We start from the raw sequence: 22,856 nt of genomic DNA, 5'->3' as shown, positions 1-22,856 counted from the left end.
TAATAGGGAAACCTAGTCAATGAATTCAACTCTACCCTCACAGAGAAAGAAAGATAGGAAAAGAATCAATGGTGATTATTATTCACATAGAATGTACTGATACAATCAAAACCCAAGGGCTTAACCCCTTTGACAGATTGCTCTGTCAACACTCAAGCTGTCCAAAAGTCCTCAACCAACCAACCCAGCCCCTATTTATACAACTCAATGCTAACTGTTAAGACAACGATTAGGCTAACTAACTTCTACCATTTCTTCCTTCTCTCATACAATTAATCTCCTATCAACACCTTTCTCTGAAATTAGATGCCCCAGATATTTGATCTCCTCTTTCCCAAACTCGCATTTCTTTTTGTTGGCTACCCAGCTACTCTGTCTCAACACACTTAAAACTTATACCACATGCTCCAAATGATCTTCCCATGACTGTAAATCAGAATGTCATCAAAAAACACCAATACAAATCTCCCCATGAATGACTGTAACACTCTGGAAGGTTGCCAGTGCGTTAGTGAGGCCAAAAGGCATCACAAAGAACTCATAATGGCCTTGATGAGTTCTAAAGGCCGTCTTGTGCATATCTCTTTCCCCCATTCTGATCTGATGGTACCCTGCCTTCAAATCCACCTTCGAAAAGTATCTAGCTCCCCTTAACTTATCCAATAATTCCTCTATTACTAGGATTGGAAATTTATCGGGGATAGTAGCCCGATTCAAAGCCCTATAGTCCACACAGAACCTCCAGCTTCCATCTTTCTTCTTCACCAATATAATTGGACTAGAATAGGGGCCAGTGCTTGGCTTGATGATTCCTGCCCTTAACATTTTAGCCACCCGTTTTTCAAATACTCCTTTCATTAGGTGTGGGTAGCTATATGGTCACACATTCACTGGATCTGTCCCTTCTTTCAAAGATATCTAGTGCACCCTCTCCCTATCAGGTGGCAGTCCCCTGGGTTCACAAAAAACCTCTGAGTGAAGCTCTAAAATTTTCTCCAGTTCCTCCGTTTGCTTCCCTGTTAGCCCCTGATTTTCATTTTCATTCCGCCTTTGTTCCATCTGCCCCATACTCCACACCAAAGTCCACATCTCCACCTCCTTCATTTTCAGCAAAGCCTCTGGTTCCACCAGCCTCTTAGCCAACGTTGGGTCTTAATAACTAAATTCTTCTCCCCTTGCTTGGACGCCATTGTTAACTCTCCCTAGTTCAAAGTGACTTCCCCTAACTTGGCCAGTCAGTCCACCCCCAATATCAAATTGACTCCACCTAACTCAAATAAGTGAAACCTCTCCTCTATCTCAGTTCCTCCCATATTTATCACTACCCTCGGACAACACCCTCTAGTCTTTTTCTTCTGCCCATCACCCAGGCTCACTTGGTATGAGGGAGTGTATTCCATGGGTAACCCAGTTCCTCCATCAATCTTCGACCAATGAAATTGTGGCTGGCGCCACTGTCTATGAGTATCAACACTGTCTTCTCCCCCACCTTCCCCTGCAACTTCATTGTCTTAGGTTGGGTAAGTCCTCCAGTCAAGAAGGCGGATAGCTCCATCTGTTTTTGATCAACTTTGACCACCTCCTTTTCAGCGTCCTCTTCGTCCTCTGCCAATATCACCGCTCTCAAGCTCTTTCCCGGGTAATGGTGTCTTTGGCTGAACGGTCCCCTACACCTAAAACAACGGCCTTCCTTCCTTCACTTCAAAAATTCTGGGTAAGGCAGATTTCTCGTTTTTCTCCCCCTATTATCACTTCCCCCTGTGTTCCCACCTCTCGCCGCACCGCTCCCAATGTTTCCCTCCTTCCTCATCGAACCCACACTCTCCAACACTCCAGATCTCCCTTGGTTACTTCTATTCAGCTTGGTTCGCGTCACCATTCCGCCTCCTCTATCCAATCTCCCTCGTGCCGCGTTGCGCATCTTCCACATCTCGCGCTATCCTCATAGCCATCATTAGTTCTTGAGGATCGTGAGGTCTTATTTGGCACCTGAGTTCCCCCTGTAACCCAACAAGAAAGTAACCCAACAATTGTTCATTTGAAACCGCCTTGGTCTGTCGCACTAACACCTCAAAATCTTGTACATAGTCTTCCACGGTACCAGTTTGTTTTATCATCGCCAACCACTCGCAAATTCCACCCTTGTTTCTGCCTCCAAACTTGATGACCATCGCTTCTTTCAATCCTTCCCAAGATCAGTTGCTAGCCTTCTCTTTCCAGAATTTGAACTAGTATCCTGCACTTCCTTCCATATTGATATACATCAACTGCACCTTCTCCGATTCTATCACCCCTTGGATTTCAAAGAATTTCAGCCCGGTTTATCCAATTTAGTGGATCAAGCCCCTCGAAAATGGGTAAATCCATCCTCGTCCTCCAGCTAGGTGGCCCCTCATGGCATTCACCCTCTTTCTCATCATCTACTTCTTCTCATTCAAGTGCCCATCAATTCTTCCCTCCATGACGTTCTTCTCGCCCAATTGGATCTGCCAGGTCCGACCAATTGTTACGTTTCTAGGTAAGAAACCTAATCAGACTAGCACTCACACACTCACAAGACAAGTAGTCACAGTAGAAAGAATAGGTTCTGTATTCAATTCAACAAGAAAACATGTACTATTCAATAACTAGGGAGCCTAATTCCCTTCCCCAGGAGAATGGGTCCTGTAACTATCAAAGAAAATACTCAACAACCTATTCACAATACTGAACTCTCCTTTTATATACAAAGCCTCACTTCCTGCCTTATCTAACTGTTAAACAATTAGGTAATTTATTCTTTCTTCTCCTCACATACACTCTCCACTCCCTAACAGATCATGTCCTAAAAATTGGTAAATACTATTAAATAATCAAATCAACTTAATATAAACAAACCAAAATCATTAATTGGGTTTGTGGGGGATAGCTACTATGCAACAACCCTAGTAGCACAATCTAGCCATACGTACCAAGGAAATAGAATGAGAGAACTAAAGTATTCATTGCCAAAAGANAGAGTAAAGAGAAATTGTAACATTCTAAAACTAAACATAAAACATAATGACATAGTCCAAATGAGGGTCTATGCAAAGTATAAATTATTTCAAAATATTATATAAACATACACAAAAAACACACACAAACACATAAATATATATATATATATATATATATATATATATATATATATATATATAGTTGAAAATTTGACTTATTTTATTATTCTCAATCATGAAAAATACATTCTCATATCCTTTATTTTTAATAATCTAATTATCCTAAAAAGGGAAATAAGGAAACTAGGAAAATAAAATAAAATAATAGATTATATATCTATTTTCTCTAATTAAGAAGATTCTAAAGATATTATCTCAAATTACAACACTCTCCCTCAAGTTGGTAAATGGATATCAATTATTCCCAATTTGCCTACAAGATTTTGAAATCTACCCTGACGAAGCCCTTTTGTAAAAATATCTGCTATTTGAAGTTCTGTAGGAACATGAGTTGTAATCACAAAGCCTCTGTCAAGATTATCGTTGTTGAAATGTCTGTCAATTTCAATGTTTTTTGGTTCTATCATGCTGTACTGGATTATGGGCTATGCTCATAGGAGACTTATTGTCACAATGTAGTTGCACCAGGTTCTCCACTTTGACTTTAAGATCATCCAAAATGATTTTCATCCAGAGTCCTTCACACATTCCTTGAGTAAGGGCTCAAAATTTAGCTTTTGCACTAGAACAGGATACTCTATCTTGCTTTTTGCTTCTCCATGTTACCAAACTATATCCAGGAAATAATCAATACCTAGAAGTAGATTTTGTCATTAATAGAACCTGCACAGTCACCATCAGTATATATCTTCATAGTCAATGTGTCTTCCCTTTTGAATAATAGCCCTATTCCTGGACTTGACTTTAAGTATTGGAGAATTTTGTCAAGTGCTTGCATGTGTCTCTCTCTTGGATCATGCATAAATTGGCTTACTACATTAACTGTGCATAAGCAATGTCTGGTCTTGTGTGTGATAGATAAATCAATTTTCCCACCAATCTCTGATATTAGGCCTTCTTTATAGGAGCACTTTCTTCACTTCCAATTCTGTGATTTTGTTCTATAGGAACTGTTGAGGTTCTACTTCCTAGTTTTCCTGTTTCTTTGAGGAGATCAAGTATATATTTCCTTTGGGAGATGAAAATTCCGTTCTTAGAGTAGACAACCTCTGTTCCAAGAAAATATTTGAGGTTTCCTAGGTCTTTCATTTCAAATTGAGCTACCAATTTATCTTTTAATGCTAATTTTTCTGTTTCATCATCTCCTGTAATAATCATATCATCCACATAGACAAACAATAGAGTGAGTTTACCTATAAAAGAGTGCTTTATGAATAGAGTATGATCTCCTTGGCTTTGTCTCTATCCCAAGGAAACTATTGCTTTTGTAAATCTTTCAAACCATGCTCTAGGGGATTTCTTAAGACCATACAATGCTTTCTTCGGGAGGCATACCTTGTTTCTTTCATTTTTCACTTCAAAACCTGGGGGAATCTCCATGTACACTTCCTCATCTAGATTTCCATGAAGAAAGGCATTCTTCACATCTAGCTNGTGTAAGTCCCATCCAAAATGGGTAGCCAAAGCGAGAATAACTCGAACTGTATTCATCTTTGCCATTGGGGCAAATGTTTCCTCATAGTCAATCCCATATGTTTGGGTATATCCTTTTGCCACCAATCTAGCTTTATATTTTTCTATTGTCCCACTACCTTATGTTTCATTGTGAATATCCATCTACACCCTATTGCCTTCTTGTCTCTTAGCTTATCAACAATCTCCCAAGTTGAATTTCTTTCTAATGCATTCATCTCTTCTTTCATGGCTTGATTCCAATGTTCAAGTTTCATGGCCTTCTGGATTGAGGTAGGAATTTCTGTGGCATCAATGACAACAATAAAACTTCTGTGCTTATTAGAGAGATTGTTAGTGCAAACATACTGCGAAATAGGATATTTAAAACATGATCTTCTTCCCTTTCTCAATGCAATGGGTAAATCCTTAGTAATACTTACCTCCTCTTCATTGATATCTTCAGGGATTCTCACCTACGGATTAGACAATTTTTCTTGCTTGAGTGTTGAAGTGGGTTGTTCGCTTCTTTCAAATTTTTTGCCAAAAAATTTGTCTTCTTCCTCTTCTTCCTCACTGTGAACAATGGTAGCTTCATTGCTCAGGTCTTGGGCATCCTGCAAAGGAAAATATGGTAATGACAAGAAGGAGAGTTCATCCACTTCAAGTGTTTTCTCCCCCTGAAGTGGTGGACTAACATAAAAGGATTGTGTTTCATGAAAGGTGACATCCATGGTGATAAAGACGCAACGACTTTGAGGATGATAACATTTGTATCCTTTTTTGTTAGAAGGATACCCAATAAAGACACATTTAAGAGCTTTGGGATCTAATTTACCACTGTTAGGATGGTGAGAGTGAACAAAAACAACACATCCAAAGACTCTATAGGACTAACGCCATTTAAGATACGAGTAGGTAACCTGTTGATGAGATATGTGGCACTTAAAACAACTTCTTCCCAGGAATTTTTTGGAACAAACATTTGAAAAAGAAGATCTCTAGTTACTTCAAGAAGATGACGATTCTTTATTGAGAATTGAGAAATTCATGATTCGCATATTCAGTACCATTATTAGACCTAATTCTTTTGATATTTTTTCCAAATTGATTTTGGACAAGACGGAAAAAATTAACACAAATTTGAAAAACTTCGGATTTATTTTTCATAAGGAATGTTCACGTGACACGAGTACAATCGTTAATAAAGGTAACGAACCATTTGGCTCTGGAAATAGAACCTATGACAGGACTCCAAACATCAGAGTGAATTAAATCAAATGGAGAAATATTCTTTGTATTACTATTAGGATAAGATGCACGATGGTGTTTTGACAATTGACAAATATCACAATTAAAAGACTCAATAGACTCTTTGGTAAACAAATGGGGAAACAAGGACTTGATAAGACTAAATGAAGGATGCCCAAGCCTTTGATGATGTAACCATATTTGGGATTTTGCCTACGTCTCAGATGTAGCTTGTTGACTCATGATTTGTGTGTTGCTTTGGTCATCAAACTCTAAAAAATACAACCCACTTTGCTCCTTAGCAATTAAAATCGTCTTCCTCGTGTCAATGTCCTCAAAAACACAATAAGTTAGAAAAAAATGTTACTGAACAATTTAAATCCTTTGAGTTTTTGCACATAGATAAGACTATTAGCTAATTGAGGAACATGTAAAACATCCTTCAATATAATAGATGAGTCCAAAATTATATTCCTAGAGCCGCATATAGGTATACCCTAACCATTCGCAATTGTAATAAGTTGTTCTTTATTACTTTTTCCATGAGTTGAAAGACCCACTAAAAGGTGCCATATGATCAGTTGCACCCGAATCAAGGATCAAAATACCTTGAGACACATGACCAACAATATTGAGACAAATCTTACCTTTTATGAACAGAGTACATGATCCAAAGGGCTTACTCATTGATTCAACCATTGCTTCCAAGCTCTCAAGTTTCTCCTTATAAGCTTTCATATCAAGATCTGGTGGTGATTGTGGAGGACTAGATTGATTGGTGACTTCCTGATCTGAGGTAGTATGATTTACCCACCTTTGAGTAGACCCTTTGTTGTTTCCCATGTGCTCGAGAACATTCTTTCTTCCATGGATTTTGAAACATGTTTCCTTGGTATATTCAGATCTTTCACTATATGAACAATAGTCCCCATGAGTTCCGTTTTCAAACGTCTTTTCACCAACATTTGTTCCCTTGTGAACTCCCTTTCTAGTTGTCATGGCAGAGCTTGTGTTGGAGACCCCCCATTAAGCATGACAGTTCTCCGAGTTTCTTCTCCTCTTACCATAAAAAAACTTCTGACACATATGGCAATTTTTCTCTTCCAAAAATCTAAACCCAGATTGGGTCGTACTCATAATTCAGGTCCTGGAGAAATTTAAAGATTCTTTCCCTTTCAATGAATTCAGCAAGAACGACAACATCTGTTTTACACATCTTTATTGTTTGGATCTGATCGAGTTCCATCCAAAGACTATTCATGATTCTGTGATATTCTGATATGGAAAGGAAGCCCTGTTTTGTATTAAATATCCTGTTCTTGATGTCATAGTGAGTAGCAAGATCCCTTCTTAAAGAAAAAGTACTCTATAAATCATCCCATATTTCTTTTGCAGAAGAATGAAACATATAATTTCTCCTTATCTTAGGACTCAAGGATTGGCACATCTAAGTCATAATTAATGAATCTTCATTGTCCCAAATTGAAAAATGAGTGTCATCTAGTCCTGATCCTCCTCCATCTATGTGATCATGTTTTGAACGACTCTTGAGAACCATTCGAATAAATTGGCTCCATTGTAAGTAATTCTGACCATCCAACCAACAGGTACTTCCTATATTTGGTAGGTCATCAAGTACCCCCAAAGGAATACTTTTTACTTCAGACATCCCGTACCCGAGAAAAGGAGAAAAACCTTCAAACTCATATCTACTCAAATATAGTCCAAACGGGTCGTCAACAACCCTAGGAAATAGAGCTGTCAAAATGGTTCACAACCCGTGGGCCAACCCGACCCATAACGGTTTCGGGCCGGGTTGGGTTTGAAAAAAATTTATTTTTTTTATACGGGTCAGATTTCAACCCGGCTCATTTAAACTCGGCTCATGCAAGTTGAACCCGTGGTGGGCTGGGTTGGTAATCCACCTCCTTAATTTTATAGGAGCAGAACTTAAAACTCAAATCTACCCAAATATAGGCCAAATGGGTCATCATCGACCCTAGGAACAGACTCAGGAGGCTCCGACAACCCTGTGTGTGGCGGCGGCGGCGATTGGGTCTCGCCGGAGGTGGGCGCATGGGCTACACGTGACGGTGATGGTGGAGGCGCATGGCGGTGCGTGACGACTCCACTCACAGAGCGACTTCTGGCATTGTGGTCGCCGGTGTTGGGTGGACCTTTCTGCCCTTTCAACGACCACAAGCGACGACAGCGACAACAGCGGTGGTCGGAGAGCGGCGGCAGTGCGACTGTTGCAGCGGAACGGAGTTCCAAGATCAGGAGCTTTGACACCAAGTTGAAAATAAGACTTATTTTATTATTCTCAATCATGAAAAATACATTCTCATACCCTCTATTTGCAATAATCTAATTGTCCTAAAAAGGAAAATAAAATAAAAGATTATATTTTTCTTTTCTTTAATTAAGAAGATTCTAAAGATATTATCTCAAATTACAACATATATATATATATATATATATATATATATATATATTGTTGTAATTAGAGGAAATATCTTCTTAATTAAAGAAGATATCTATAGAATATTCCTAATTAGAGAAAATAGATGTGTAATCTTCTAGATTATTTGTTTACCTATTTTAGAACATTAAATTGTTATAAATAGAGCAAAGGAGAATGTAACTCACATGATTGAGAATAATAAAATCATCTTATTTTCTACTTGGTGTCAGAGCTCCTGACCTTGGGGGTTTTGTTTCCGCTACAACAATAGCCGTTGCTGTTGTCCAACCATTGCGATTGCCACCATAGCCGACTGGGGTTGTTGATAGGGCAGAAAGGTACGCTGAACTCTGATGAACCCAACACTGGAAGTCGCTCCGGGAAAGAAGCCGCCACACGCTACCACTGTCGCTGGCGCGTGTAGCCCACGAGCCTAGTTCCAGCGAGACCCACTCACCGCCATCGTCGCAACAGACAGGGGTCAACGGAGCTTCCTGGGTCCGTTCCAAGTGTCAATGACGTCCCGTTTGGCCCATATTTGAGTAAATCTAAGTTTCTTAGTTCTCCTTTTCTCGATGTGATTGTTACGCTGTCGTCGTCTCGAAAAAAGTCACTAGAGATACTTGATTGTGTTCTACGTGATGTCTGAGGCAAAAATTGTACCTTTGGGTCCTAATGACCTACCAAATATAGGGGGTTCCTGTCGGTTGGATGGTCAAAATTACTTACAATGGAGCTAGTTTATTCGAAGGATTCTCAAGGGTCATTCAAGAGTTGATCACATAGATGGAGGAGGACCAGGACCAGACGACACTCATTTTCCAATTTGGGACAATGAAGATTCACTAATTATGACTTGGATGTGGCAATTCATGATTCCTGAGATAAGTAGAAATTATATGTTTCATTCTTCTACAAAAGAAATATGGGATGATTTGCATAGTACTTTTTGATTAAAAAAGGATCTTGTTGCGTACTATGACATTGAAAGCAGGATATTTAATACAAAATAGGACTTCCTTTCCGTATTAGAATATCACGGAATCCTGAATGGACTTTGGATGGAATTCAATCAGAATAAAAAAAAAAAGATGTATAAAACAAATGCTGCCGCACTTGCTGAATTCATTGAAAAGGGAAGAATATTTAAATTTCTCGATGGCCTGAATCATGAGTACAACCAAATCCGAGTACAAATTTTTGGAAGAGAAAAATTACCATCCCTATTAGAAGTTTTTTATGGTAAAAGGAGAAGAAACTCGGAGAACTGTCATGCTTAATGTGGGGATCTCCAACGCAGGCTTTGTCATGACAATTGGAAAAGGAGTCCATAAGGGAACAAATGCTAGGGAAAGTTGTTTGAAAAAGGCACTCATGGGGACTATTGTTCATACTGTAAAAGATCTGAACATACTAAAGAAACATGCTTTAAACTCCTTTCGAGACTGTATATGGACGAGCTCCTCCCACCCTAACCCGATTCATACCAAGGGAAAACTCCTGTAGAAGTAGTAGCACAGGATTACAAACTTGGGATGAGGCCCTTAAGCAGCTCAAATTCCATTTGGCAATAGCTTAGGATTTGATGACAAAATATGCGAATCAAAAAAGGAAACTAGCTGCGATTAAGGTAGATAATTGGTTCTATTTGAAGATTAGACCCCATAAATACATCCTGTATTCCATGTGTCTCAATTAAAAGTGGCAGTGGGTGTGAAGGGTGTGGAGAAGGAATTACTGTCTGAGCTTCAAGCAGATGGGACAACATTTTGGCCCCTCAGAATATTAGACAGGAGGCAAACACAGCAAGGGGAGAAATGATACAAGTCTTGATTGAATGGCAAGAAGGAGGGAAAGATGGAGCTACCTGGGAAGATGTCCTGACTATCAAAGATTAGTATCCAGACTTCAACCTTGAGGACAAGGTTGATCATCAGGCGGTGGGTAATGTTAGGGTGTGGAGAGCTTATGAGAGGAAAAGGAAGAATGAGATGTAACTGTTTTAACCGTTAGGGGAGGCGGGAAATTAGTGCTCTTATAAATAGAGCTTCTTTACATTGTATAGGGGGATTTTTTGGCATTCTTTTGTAAAGATAGGAACATTATCCTGTGGAGGGGGATTAGGCTCCCTTGGAGGTGTTACGTGTGAACTTTGGTTGAGATAGCAATACAAAAACCATTCTTTTTGCCATCAGTATTCTTGTTTGTGTGTGTGTGCATTGATTTAGATAGATTTCATATTTAGAAACCTATCATGCGTTGTCTTCGTATTTTACCAAAAAAAGTATTAAACCTTGTTTTTTGACCTCTCATACAATAAATTAACATTGTCACTGATATTCTCGAAGTGACAATGTCCATATTAACATATATGATTAAAATCCAATCAAAATTATACTCGTTGTATGAGATGGATAAACATTTTGTTACTATACTGAAAACAAAACTTGACATTATTTTCTTTGAGTATTGTTGGACATTTCACATCGACTAAAAATAAGGCGAATTTACAGTATGTAAGTGGGTGAAAACCTCATGTTACAAGCTGGTTTTTTAAGGTTGAGTTGGACTTAAAGTCCACTTCTAATGATAGTATCAGAGTCATCTAAAGCTTATCCTATCAAGATTTGTTGTTTGTTGGGTCTATCGTGTCACCTACTATCAACCATCCATTAATATCTAGTCTCACGATCAAGATGTATATGTCTCAACATGAGGGGTTTGTATTGGAGATTCCTCATCGACTAGAGATAAGGTGAATTTAGACTATATAAGTGGATACAAACCAGTTTTGTAAGATTAAGTTAGGCTTAAAATTTATTTCTTAAGAAATATTTTATTTGTAACAAGCCGAAAACTTCTTAAGTTTTGATTCAACAGGAGTGTTAGAATATCTCAAAAAATCTCCATAGTATTTTAGTATGTGTTGGAATGCTTTCAATATATCTAAAAAATAATTATAATTTATTGTGGAATGTATTGCTCTTATTTGGGGAGTAATTTAAGAGTTGTTTCCTAATTTTGTTCTTTCCCAGTTTATTGCCATTTGAATCTCATTATTCGGATTTCTCACTCAACTTTTTAGTGATCTATGAAGTCTTTCTATTAACTTTTTCCTTTATTCGTTCCTTTTTCATTACAGCTTGAGCAGCTTGTTTTTTGCTTGAATCATACATATTAATCTGCTAGGTTTACTGGCTTAATTGCAGGTGGTGGCAGTTCAGGTTGGCAAGCACCAGAACAACTTGTTCAAGGACGTCAAACACGGGCAGTAGATATATTCAGTTTAGGTTGCGTCTTCTTTTTCTGCATTACTGGGGGAAGACATCCATTTGGAGAACGTATTGAACGGGATATCAATATTTTGAACAATCACATGGACCTTTTCTTGGTGGAGTTCATTCCCGAAGCCAAAGATCTTATTAGTCGTTTACTGAATCCTTACCCTGATCTAAGGTAAATCATTCTCATTCAGTGTGCTTTCTGGAGAATGGAAATATATTTTCATATACATTCATAATTTTGTATTCTTTTGACTCATCTATTGGTATGTCGTATAAAACAGTGAAGTCTCAAAGTCCAAAACTGATATAACTTTATGAATAATAACACAATATGAAAAGTGTACCCTATTTTAGCAATATCTAATGATAAATCTAAGTATGTGTTCCTAAAGATATACTCTCTTAAAAGCTTTAGCTTTTAGATAGAGGTCCATGAATGTTGTTATATCTCTAGCATTAGGTGTGGTTACAGGCTAGCAATTTCATATAAGACTTTGTTTCCAGGCCAAAAGCGACTGAAGTATTGTACCATCCTTTTTTCTGGAATTCCGAGAAGCGGCTTTCCTTTTTGCGTGACACCAGTGATAGGGTGGAAGTGGAAAATAGAGAGACTAATTCTGATCTTTTGGTCACATTAGAAAGCATTGCCACAGATGCCTTGGGTGGAAAATGGGATGAAAGGATGGAACCAGCTTTCATTGCTAACATCAGTCATTATAGGCGGTATAATTTCAACAGTGTTCGAGACTTGTTGCGAGTTATGAGAAACAAACTAAATCATTACAGAGAATTGCCTCAAGAAATCCAGGTTCTTTCTTGGTTCATCATTTATCAGATAAATTTGTTCTTTCGTTTTTATTTAGTTGGATAAGCTTTGCAACATGGTCGGGTGGGATTTCACTAACTTACCCGGTGGTGCACATTTCTGGCCTAAAATGAATTGTTTTAAGGTTTTCGATGGAAAAGATTTGTATCAAATCTCCCTGAGAATTCCTCTTGCAAGAACCCAAGTTGTTACTAAATTTATATTTTCAAATCGATTTTGCATTGCAATATCAAACAAACTACTCTTATTGATAAAAAAAAAATTGGTACGTCATGCCTCAAATATTTACCTGAAATGACATATTTATATATATTTCATATTTATATATTGAATTCTGAGGGATAGTTAGACTTGTTAGTGTAGTCGACCAAGACTTTTCCCTCATCCGAACAAAGATTTCTTGATTTTTTGTGGAGTTCAAACTTGTACTGTAATTTGAGGTTCATAGTGATTCAATTTTAATGTTTATGATAGAATAATTACTAAGTCTACTTATGTTAGTGTAGTCAGAAGGACTAAAGTAGGGAGTAGTGTATTAGGTTATCTCTAATTATTGTACCTAGCGGTCTAGGACAATTCTTTGACCTTCCATCTCCCTATTGTATCAACTCTTTATCAATATAAATAGTAGAACATGAGAAGGGTCCATTAAGCCCTCAAGAATATATGTTATCAGTTTTTAATCTCAAGTTGGTATCAGAGCAAGTTCTCTGATCCTCTACTGGCTGCCTTTACTGTTCGCCGGCGGCCAGCCGTTATGGCTGTCGGCGGCCCCCTAAAAGTTTAGTCTTTTAGCCTTTGTGTTTTAGTGGGCAGTCCTTCAATTGTTCCAGCCAAGTTCAGTTTTAGACTGATGTCTTGCTGAGCCACAGGATCGGGCTTCTAGTGCCTGACTTAGCCTTTCTCCAATATCACCGATACTTTGCTTTTCTGATAATAGCTATAGAAAGTTGTACTTCCAGAATGGGATTCGAACCCATGCATTTTCATACCAGTATCTGAAACTGGTACCTTAAATCAATTGATGCCAAATCATTTGGCACTCTTATTTGGCATTTTCATTGCCTTCAATTCCTATGCACCCAGACTCAGAGACCAAAAGTCTCTTCTTCCAATAGGGTACCCAGAGAGGCCACTGCCTTCACTGTTTTCCGCTGTGCACCGCCGCTTTCCGTCGTCGGCAACCGTCTGACGCCAACCACCGTCCGCCGTTAGCCACTGTCGCAGTTCCGACCGGTGACTAGCGGATCTAGATCGTCTCCTTGAATGACGGCCAACCATGGCGGTTCCGATGGCTACTTCCCATTCACGCATCGCCACGAGCGCCAAATCAGTCCGCTGTCGACCACCATTTGCTGCCGGCCACCGTTGCAGATTCGACCGGTGACTAGTGGATCTGGACTGCCTCCTTGAGCGACGGCCAACCCTGTCGGAGTCAGGACCAGACTCCGCTCAACGTGCCTCATCTCTCCGTCAGATCTCGTGTGTGTGTTCTTCACGCGCCGCCCTATAGGTGTCGGAATCACATTGCGCCGCTACCGGTCGTCTCGCCAGACCTTCTTCTTTCTGATTTGACCCTCCATTGCAACCATTGCTGCCATAATCGGCACCCTCTTCGTTCTCCAGTTTTGGTTTCTCAAGCAACAATGCTTCTTCTCCGCTGCTGATGAGCCAGCTCCTACTACTACATCTCCAGCTTCCATCATCTTCTTGTCCATTGAAAAGGGCTCTCTGCCTTCACCAACGTGAAGGGCTTTCTACATTCTGCCATGGGTTTCTTCTTCCTATTCGGACCTGTTCTCAAGAAACCGAACCAGGGTACTGTTGTTCCCAACAATGGTGATAGGTTTTCAATAAGAAAAACCTAATTAAAGCTCTCGCCTTACCCTCTCAACACATGAACACAGAGAAAGGAAAGGAATGTTCTGTATTATTCACAAAGAATATAGAATGCAGCAACACAAAAGAGGCTTAACCCTCTCCTCTGGACTTAACCAGTCAAACAAGTAAGTACTCAAAAGTATCTTAACTAACTAAACAACTACTATTTATACTAATCACATCAGCAGGCCACTTAACCGACAGTTAAGTGTCTACGCTCTCCCCAACTAACCTCTCTAACTAACTCTCTTATTTCTCCTTTCATATACAATCCACCCCTGCCTATCTTTTAGGCCTATCAATACCCGCCTCCTGAACCCCAACCTTGTCCCCAAGGTTGAAGTCGGGATATTGTTCCTGAATAGTAACTTCATCTTCCCATGTTGCTCCGTCTGTACCTCCAACTTGCCACTCTATCAGCAACTGTGGCACCTCCACGTCTCCCTGTTTTATCTTCCTCTATCCCAACACCTTCAGTGGCCAAAATGAGGGGCCCTCCCCTTGTAGCTCCCGCGGCAACTCCTTTTCTACACCTTGGGTGCCCACAGCCCTTTTTAACTGTGAAACGTGGAAGACAGGATGTATCTTCGCTGTCTCTGGAAGCTGCAGCTTATAGGCAACCTCCCCAACCTTTTGAATTACTTGAAAAGGGCCAAAATACCTAGCTGCCAGTTTCGAATGAAGTCTCGTTGGCATTGTCGACTGTCTATGGGGTCTGATTTTCAGAAAAACCCAATCTCCTACTTCAATATTAGCTGGTTTCCGCTTCTTATTTGCTTGTTGCACCATCATCGCTTGGGCCCTCTCTAAATGAAATCTTAATTGCTTCAATGCCTCATCACGGGTTTGAAGCTCCTGGCCCACTGCTTCTACTAGAGTTTCACCCGGAATGAAACAATGGATCCCGGTCACTAACGATAGACTGGGGTACCCCATGCAGCCTTACCACCTCTTGTATGAAAACTTCTGCTACGGTTCTAGCTGAATATGGGTGTTTAAGAGGGATAAAATGAGCGTATTTGCTCAATTGGTCCACAACCACCAAAATAGCATCGAACCCTTGCGATTTCGGTAATCTCACAATAAAATCCATGCTCAATTCCTCCCACACAGCATTCGGAATTGGCAAGGGTTGTAATAATCCTTGAGGAGAAGAAGCGAGATATTTATGTTGTTGGCATACAATGCACCAGGCTACAAAATCCGTGACATCCTTCTTCATTCCGACCCAATACAGTGATTGTGCTACGCGTCTAAACGTTCTGTATACTCCCGAATGACCCCCCGTTTGTGTTACGTGAAACTCAGCCATCAATTTAGGAATCCACTTTGATTTTGCTGACAGTACCAATCGGCCTCTATGGTGCAACCTCTCATACTCGAGCGTATACGCGGGATGCGTATTCGGGTCTCTCTTAATATCCTCCACCACCTTTTGTAAGAACTCATCAGCTTCTACTTCTCGTACCACCTCTTCAAAGTCTTGCCAGAAAGGTCTAGCCACCATCCCCAACTCTTTCCCTTCTTCCTCTTCTCCCTCATATTTTCTAGATAAAGCATCTGCAGCTTTATTTGCAACACCCGATTTGTAAACAATATCGAAGTCATACCCCAACAATTTTGCGATCCAGTCCTGTTGGTTTTGAGTTGTAATTCGCTGCTCCAACAAATGGCGAAGGCTCTTCTGGTCGGTGTGAACGATGAACTTCTGTCCGACAAGGTAAGGTCTCCAATGTTGTATGGCCAGCACCAATGCCATCAATTCTTTCTCATATATCGACTTGCTCAGCTTCCCCGCAGACAGCGCTTTGCTGAAATAAGCTATTGGCTTTTTATCCTGCATCAAGACTGCTCCCACTCCCTGTCCGGATGCATCGGACTCGATGTGGAAGGGTCGCCCAAAATCTGGCAGCGTTAGCACAGGTGCCGTCGTCATAGCCTCCTTCAACGTCTTCCAAGCTGCCTCAGCATTTGTGCTCCACGAGAACCCCCCTTTTTTCAACAATTCCGTCAACGGTTTTGCTATCTTCCCGTAATCCCTTACGAATCGCCGGTAGTACCCAGTCAATCCCAAAAACCCCCTCAAGCTTTTTACTGTCCTCGGCCGTTCCCAATCTACTATGGCCTTTATTTTATCTTCATCCATCTCCACGCCCTTTCGGGATATAACATGCCCCAAATATTTGACTTGGGTCTACCGAATTCACTTTTCTTTCTGTTGGCCACCCACCGTTCCCGCTGCAATGTTGCCAACACGCTCTCTACATGCTCAAGATGTTCCCTCCAATCACGGCTGTAAATCAGTATGTCATCAAAGAACACCAAGACATACTTTCGTAGATAAGGTCGGAAAAGGTTGTTCATGGTGTTTTGGAAGGTCGCCGGCGCATTGGTGAGTCCGAACGGCATGACTACGAATTCGTAGTGCCCTTGATGTGTTCGGAAGGTTGTCTTCTCAATGTCCTCCTCATGCATGCGTATTTGATGATACCCCGCTTTCAAATCGATTTTAGAAAAGAAAGCTCCCCCCTTCAACTCCTCTATGACGGGGATCGGAAACTTGTCCGGCACGATCGCACGGTTGAGTGCTCTGTAGTCTACACAGAAGCGCCAGCTACCGTCTTTCTTCTTCACCAAAATCACCGGGCTCGAATACGGACTATGACTTGGCCGAACCACCCCGTTCGAAGGATCTCGACAATTTGCTGCTCAATCTCAGTCTTTAGCACATGCGGGTTGCCACCGCCACCTTCCCTGGTCGGAAGACCACCACTCCACTGATGTTCTGTTCGCCTCACTCTCCTGAACTTTTTTTAGCCATTACTTCACTACAGCAATCTCATACTTCCGAAGAAGGTAGGGTCTTGGGGTTTTGTGCCTGGTCCATGGGCTTGGTCGCGAGAGGTGCTACCGCCTTCGCAGGAGTGGATTCTATTTCCGACTCTGTCTCTGATTTGGATTCCATTTTGAAATCAGAAGATGAGGGTTCGTGAGAGTGAGTGGAGGGTTGGTTTTGGTGATGGGTGGTGGAAGATCGTCATCTTCTGCCTCTTCCCCGAAGGATTCTTCATCCTCTTCTCTCGACGAAGCTTTTTCCTCTTCTTTTCCATGTCGCAGAGAAGATGTTTTTTTTGTGTGTTCCTCGGAATTCGAAGAAGCCGTGGGTGGCTCATCTAGAGGGGAAGGATGCTTCTGCTTCTGATAATAGCTATGCAAAACTGTGCTTCTAGAATCTGGCCTAGCTATAAGCTATACTTCTAGAGTTCAATCTGACCTAGCTATAAGCTATACTTCCAGAGTTGAATCTGACCTTGCAATACATTCCAAAAGAGAAACCTAATCAAGAAACAATCGAGAAAAGAATCAAATTGAGTATTATTCACAAAAGAATGGTCTGCGTATCTATAGATACAAGACGCTTAACCCCCTCCACAAGACAAAGCCTGTCAACACTCTAACTGTCCAAAAACCCCTTTTCTACTCAACCCCTCACTATTTATACCATCTTTATTTCCCGCCCTTCCCAACTGTTAAACCAGTTAGGACTAAAACTATGTATTCTTCCTCCTTCTCTCGTATACTAACCATTCCCTCTTATTCCTACCAGGTTTCTCTTGGTATAAATTTGTGTAACGAAGGAGGAGGTCACCCATATTTCAAAAGGAGTGCACCTGGCAGCCCCTTGGTAGCTAGTATTTTACCAATACTCAGGTAGATTGAGCAGAAATTACCAATCTTCCTTTATAATGTAATCTGCCATGCTCCAAGGTGTATGCCGGATGCGTGTTGGAATCCATTTTTAGATCTTCCATTATCCCTTTTAAAGTCTTATCCTCCTCTACCTCCTTCAAGAGCTCCTCGAAATCTTGCCAATAAGGTCGGGCTATCACTCTCAACTTTTTATCCTCTCCCATTCCCTTTTCCCCTTTTCGAGACAGGGCATCTGCAACCTTATTGGTGACCCCTGACTTGTAAACAATCTCGAAATCATACCTAAGGAGCTTCGCAATCCAGTTTTGTCGATTCTGGGTGATAATGCGTTGCTCAAGTAGGTATCTAAGACTTCTTTAGTCCGCGTGAACCACAAACCTTTGCCCAAGGAGGTATGTCTCCAATGTTGTATGGCTAGGACCAAAGCCATGAGCTCCTTCTCATATATCGACTTGTTTAACGTGGCCTCAGATAGAGCTTTGCTGAAGAAAGCTATTGGTCTTTACCCCTAAATCAACACTACTCCTACCCCACCTCTAGAGGCGTCACACTCTATGTGAAATGGCTGTCCAAAGTCTAGTAGAACCAACATTGGTACAGTTGTAATTGGCTCTTTCAACCTCGACATTGCTCTCTCTGCTTTTTCATTCCATCCAATCTGCCCTTTTTTTAATAGCTCCGTCAAAGGCTTTGTTATCTTCCCATAGTCTTTAATAAAACGCCTGTAATAGCCAATCAATCCCAGGAATCCTCTCAAAGCTTTCAACGTCCTAGGTTTCGCCCAGTCCAGCACAACCCTTATTTTGTCTTGATCCATCTCAACTCCTTGTTTAGAAATCAAATGCACAAGATACCTTATTTAACTTCTACTGAGTTCACACTTCCTTCTGTTTGCTACCTAGTAATTTTGATGCAACTTCCTCAATACTACACCATAAACTCGTAGTGGCCCTGATGAGCTCTAAACGTAGTTTTCTGTATGTCTCCAACCCCCATCCTATTTTATTGGTAGCTAGCCTTTAGGTCTACCTTAGAATAATAACTCATTCTAATAACTCCAACTCCTTAGTTCGTCTAATAACTCCTCAATCACTGGTATAGGGAATTTATCCGGCACTAAACCGGTAGTCCATGCAAAACCTCCAACTACCATCCTTCTTCTTGACTAGTATGACCGGACTTGAATAAGGACTCATGCTCGGCCTGATAACTCCAGTTTTAAGCATTTTTGTCACCTGCTTCTCAATCTCACTCTTCATGACGTGAGGATATTTGTAAGGCTTTACGTTCACAAGATGTACACCCTCTTTAAGAGGAATTTGATGCACCAAACCCCTGTCAAGGGGAAGCCCCTCAACCTCCTGAAAAACCCCAAAATACTGAGTTAAGAGCTGCTCCTTTTCCCAACTTTGTTCGTCTATAAGTTCCTGGCCACCTATTTCCTCCTCATTGCTCCCAATCTCACCCACTTACCAAACAAGCATGCAAGACTCCACGTCTTTCATTTTCAAGAGTGCCCTCGGTTCCACCATCCTCCTTGCTAGAGTTGGGTCTCCTCAAATTGTCACCCTCCTTCCTCTTTGGCTGATTGTCATAGTCAGCTCCTTCCAATTTAAGGTCACCTCTCCTAGTTTGGCCAACCACTCAACCCCCAATATGAGGTCCACTCCCCCCAACTTAAACAAGTGGAATCTATCAACTATCTCAATCTCCCCTACTCGTATTTTCACCTCTTCATAGCGCCCCCTGGTTCTCTTCCTCTGTCTGTCTTCTAAACTCACCCAATAAGGAGGAGTATCCACCTTAGTCAACCCCAAAGCTTCTACTAAGTCCTTCCCTACGAAGTTGTGACTTGCCCCACTATCTATCAATATTAGCACTTGTTTTTCTCCTATCTGACCATGTAGCTTCATGGTTCTGGGCTACGTCAGTCCCCCAATCGAAAAAGCGGACAACTCCATGTGTTTATTGTCCAGCTCGACCGTTGCCTTGTCGGGTTCTTTCTCCTCGTCCTCGCCCAGGATCACTACTCGCAGGCTGCATTATGGGCACCGATGATCAGGGCTAAACTGCCCTCTACACCTAAATCATTTCCCCTCTTCCCTCCTTTTGAGGAATCTTGGTACGATAAATTCCTCTGGCCTTAACCCTTGCTTTCGTTTACCCACGCACTCGCTCCTCTTACCACCCCACTCGCTGGGTTACCTTCCTTTTTTACTGAACCTACACTCTCCGCTCTACCTGTTTGCCCTAAGTATGAGCGGTTTGGTTCAACCCGCTTTGTCGTCCCTCCTATGCAACCCCAAGATGTCGGCTTGCGACTTGAGCCCCCGCTCCAAGCCTTCACTCCGTCTAGGATATCCTCCACGTCTTTGGCGATCGCCGCTATCAGCTCTTGCGGATTGTGGGGCCTAACCCGATTCCTGACGTCTTCTTAAAGACCCGCCATAAAATAGCCCTATAGCTACTCGTTCGATATCCCTCTTGTCTGGTCCACCAAGACCTTGAAACCTTGAACATATTCCTCTACGCTTCCGGTTTGTTTGTTGGCGGCCAACCTTTCAAAGATTGATCCCTTTTTTCTTTCTCCAAAATGTCCGATTATTGTCCCTTTTAAACCTTCCCACGTTTGATCTCTAGCCTTCTGCCTCTAGAATCGGAACCAGTAGCCCACGCTACCCTCTATGTTCACATACGTTAATCATACCTTCTCCTCTTCCGCTACTCCTTGTAATTTGAAGAATCACTCTGCCCGATTGATCCAGTTTAATGGATCTAATCCTTCAAACACGGGCAGGTCCACCCTCTTCCTCCAATTGAGCCACTCACCCTCTCCGCCCCCAATTTCGTCCTTGCTTCTTGTACTCCTATTGGCGTTCACAGACGCCTGACTGTCATCAGATTGTTTCTCTTGAGTGCGGTGTCGTCCTCCCAATATTCACATCACTTCTTGAAGATCTTGGCGTATGGCTGCCGAGTCTTGTCGAATTGCCACCATTTCCGCCTTCATTCCTTTAACGGTGATCTCCACCACTTCCAACTAGCCCTCAACCAAATTGAGTCATCCATCAAGTCTTCCTTCCATTGCACTTCCCTCCGAAATGGATCCCACAGGTCAGACTAATTTGTTAGGTTTCTGAATTAGAAGCCTAACTTTCTCACAATACCCACTCACACAATGGCAAGCAAACGAGATAGAACAAATGAAATGTATGTATTCACTGTAATGAATAACAAAATACAATTACGATTCGGGTGCCTAATCCCCCTCACAAGGTCCAAGACCTGTTTATAAAAAGTAAAATGGCTAGCTACTCAACAAAATCACAGAAGGTTTATTTATACTTTCTCTCTTCCCTTAAAAACCTAACAAACTTTCCTGCCCTTTTTATTCATCCTCTATCGTTCGGTATTAGCAACCTTATATCGTTCGGCTCTTCACTCCATCCCCCTTTTTCAGCATCCGTTCGGTGCTTCACACTTTCCTCCCTTTCAACCATCGGTATTATTGTAGATATCGTCCGGCTCTTTCACTCTTATTCCCCTACCATTCAGACCCCATTCCCTTACCATTCGGTACTCTTCTTCCTATTCCCTTACTGTTCAATACTCTTCTTACTCCTGCTTTCATAGACTTTCCAACTCCTAACACTCCTTGTCTACATGATTCACGATATATACACAGTTGTCAAAACTACATCTCCTGAAGTTCATCTTTATCAAGAAATCATCAAATTCCTTGTACCATTGTCTTGGGCCCCCATGTTTTAAGCCATGGAGGGATTTATGCAAAAGATACGCCTTATTATTCGAAGCAAAACCTTTTAGTTGCCTCGTATAGATTGTTTCATCTAGATCTCCATGCAAGCAAGTTGTTTTGACATTCAATTGTTCCAAATGTAAATTAACTGGGTTACAATTGATATTAAAATTCTTATAGAGCAATGCTTCACTACAGATGCAAAGATTTCATTGTAATCTACTCCTTCGACTTGGGTGAAGCCTTTGGCCACCAACTTTGCTTTATATCTTGCCTTTTGAACCCAAGGTACCTCTTCTTTTGTTTTGAAGATCCACCTTGGAACCAACTACTTTCTTTCCCTTTGGTAGTTCCACAAGTCTCTAGGTATTGTTCTTCCTGAGGGCCTCTAGTTCTTCCTCCATAGCTTTTAGGTTTCTGTGTAAGAAACCTCAACAGACAGCCTCTTCCTCACTCAAATCTCACACAAAAATCACAAAAGAATGGCTTTCTTGTATTCACACTATGAAATAGTGAAAGAGATGAGGGAAAATTTCCCTTGTGTTGAATATACACATAGGGTCCTTTATTTATAATTGAAGAAATATGGGCTAAGCCCAAAATACAAATAAGAAATATAAACAAACTAACTAAAGATAAGAGATAAATATAAACTAAATATAATATCTCTAACACTCACCCTCAAGCTGGAGCATACAAATCATATGTTCCAAGCTTGTTACAGAGATAGTCAATTCTAGGTCCTCGCAAGGACTTAGTGAATATGTCTGCCAACTGGTTGCTTGAGTTAACGAACTCAGTCTTGATATCTCTGGATATGATTTTTTCTCTAATAAAATGACAATCAACTTCAATGTGCTTGGTTCTCTCATGGAAGACAGGGATAGCGCTAATATGAAGAGCAGCTTGATTATCACATATAAGTGTCATGTGAGTGATATCTCTAAATTTCAATTCACTAAGTAATTGTTTAAGCCATACAAGCTCACAAGTAGCTGATGTCATAACTCTATATTCTGCTTTTGCGCTGGACCTAGCCACAACACTTTGCTTCTTACTTTTCCAAGAT

General features: G+C 41.0%; 1 protein-coding gene across 1 annotated transcript in view; it reads left to right on the top strand.

Moving 5' to 3' along the window:
- Positions 1-22,856, top strand: part of LOC106769385 (serine/threonine-protein kinase/endoribonuclease IRE1a) — a gene marked incomplete at its 5' end in the record, with an annotated part of 55,773 nt that overhangs the window by 21,621 nt on the left and 11,296 nt on the right. The window contains 2 exon segments of the mRNA XM_014654991.2: positions 11,535-11,781; positions 12,114-12,417. Of these exon segments, the coding sequence (XP_014510477.1) occupies positions 11,535-11,781; positions 12,114-12,417 (551 nt within the window).

Source organism: Vigna radiata, chromosome 7 (genome assembly GCF_000741045.1).
Source record: "Vigna radiata var. radiata cultivar VC1973A chromosome 7, Vradiata_ver6, whole genome shotgun sequence".
NCBI lineage: Eukaryota > Viridiplantae > Streptophyta > Magnoliopsida > Fabales > Fabaceae > Vigna > Vigna radiata.
The sequence above is the reverse complement of the archived record's forward strand: the minus strand, read 5'-3'. Positions and strand labels throughout refer to the sequence as shown.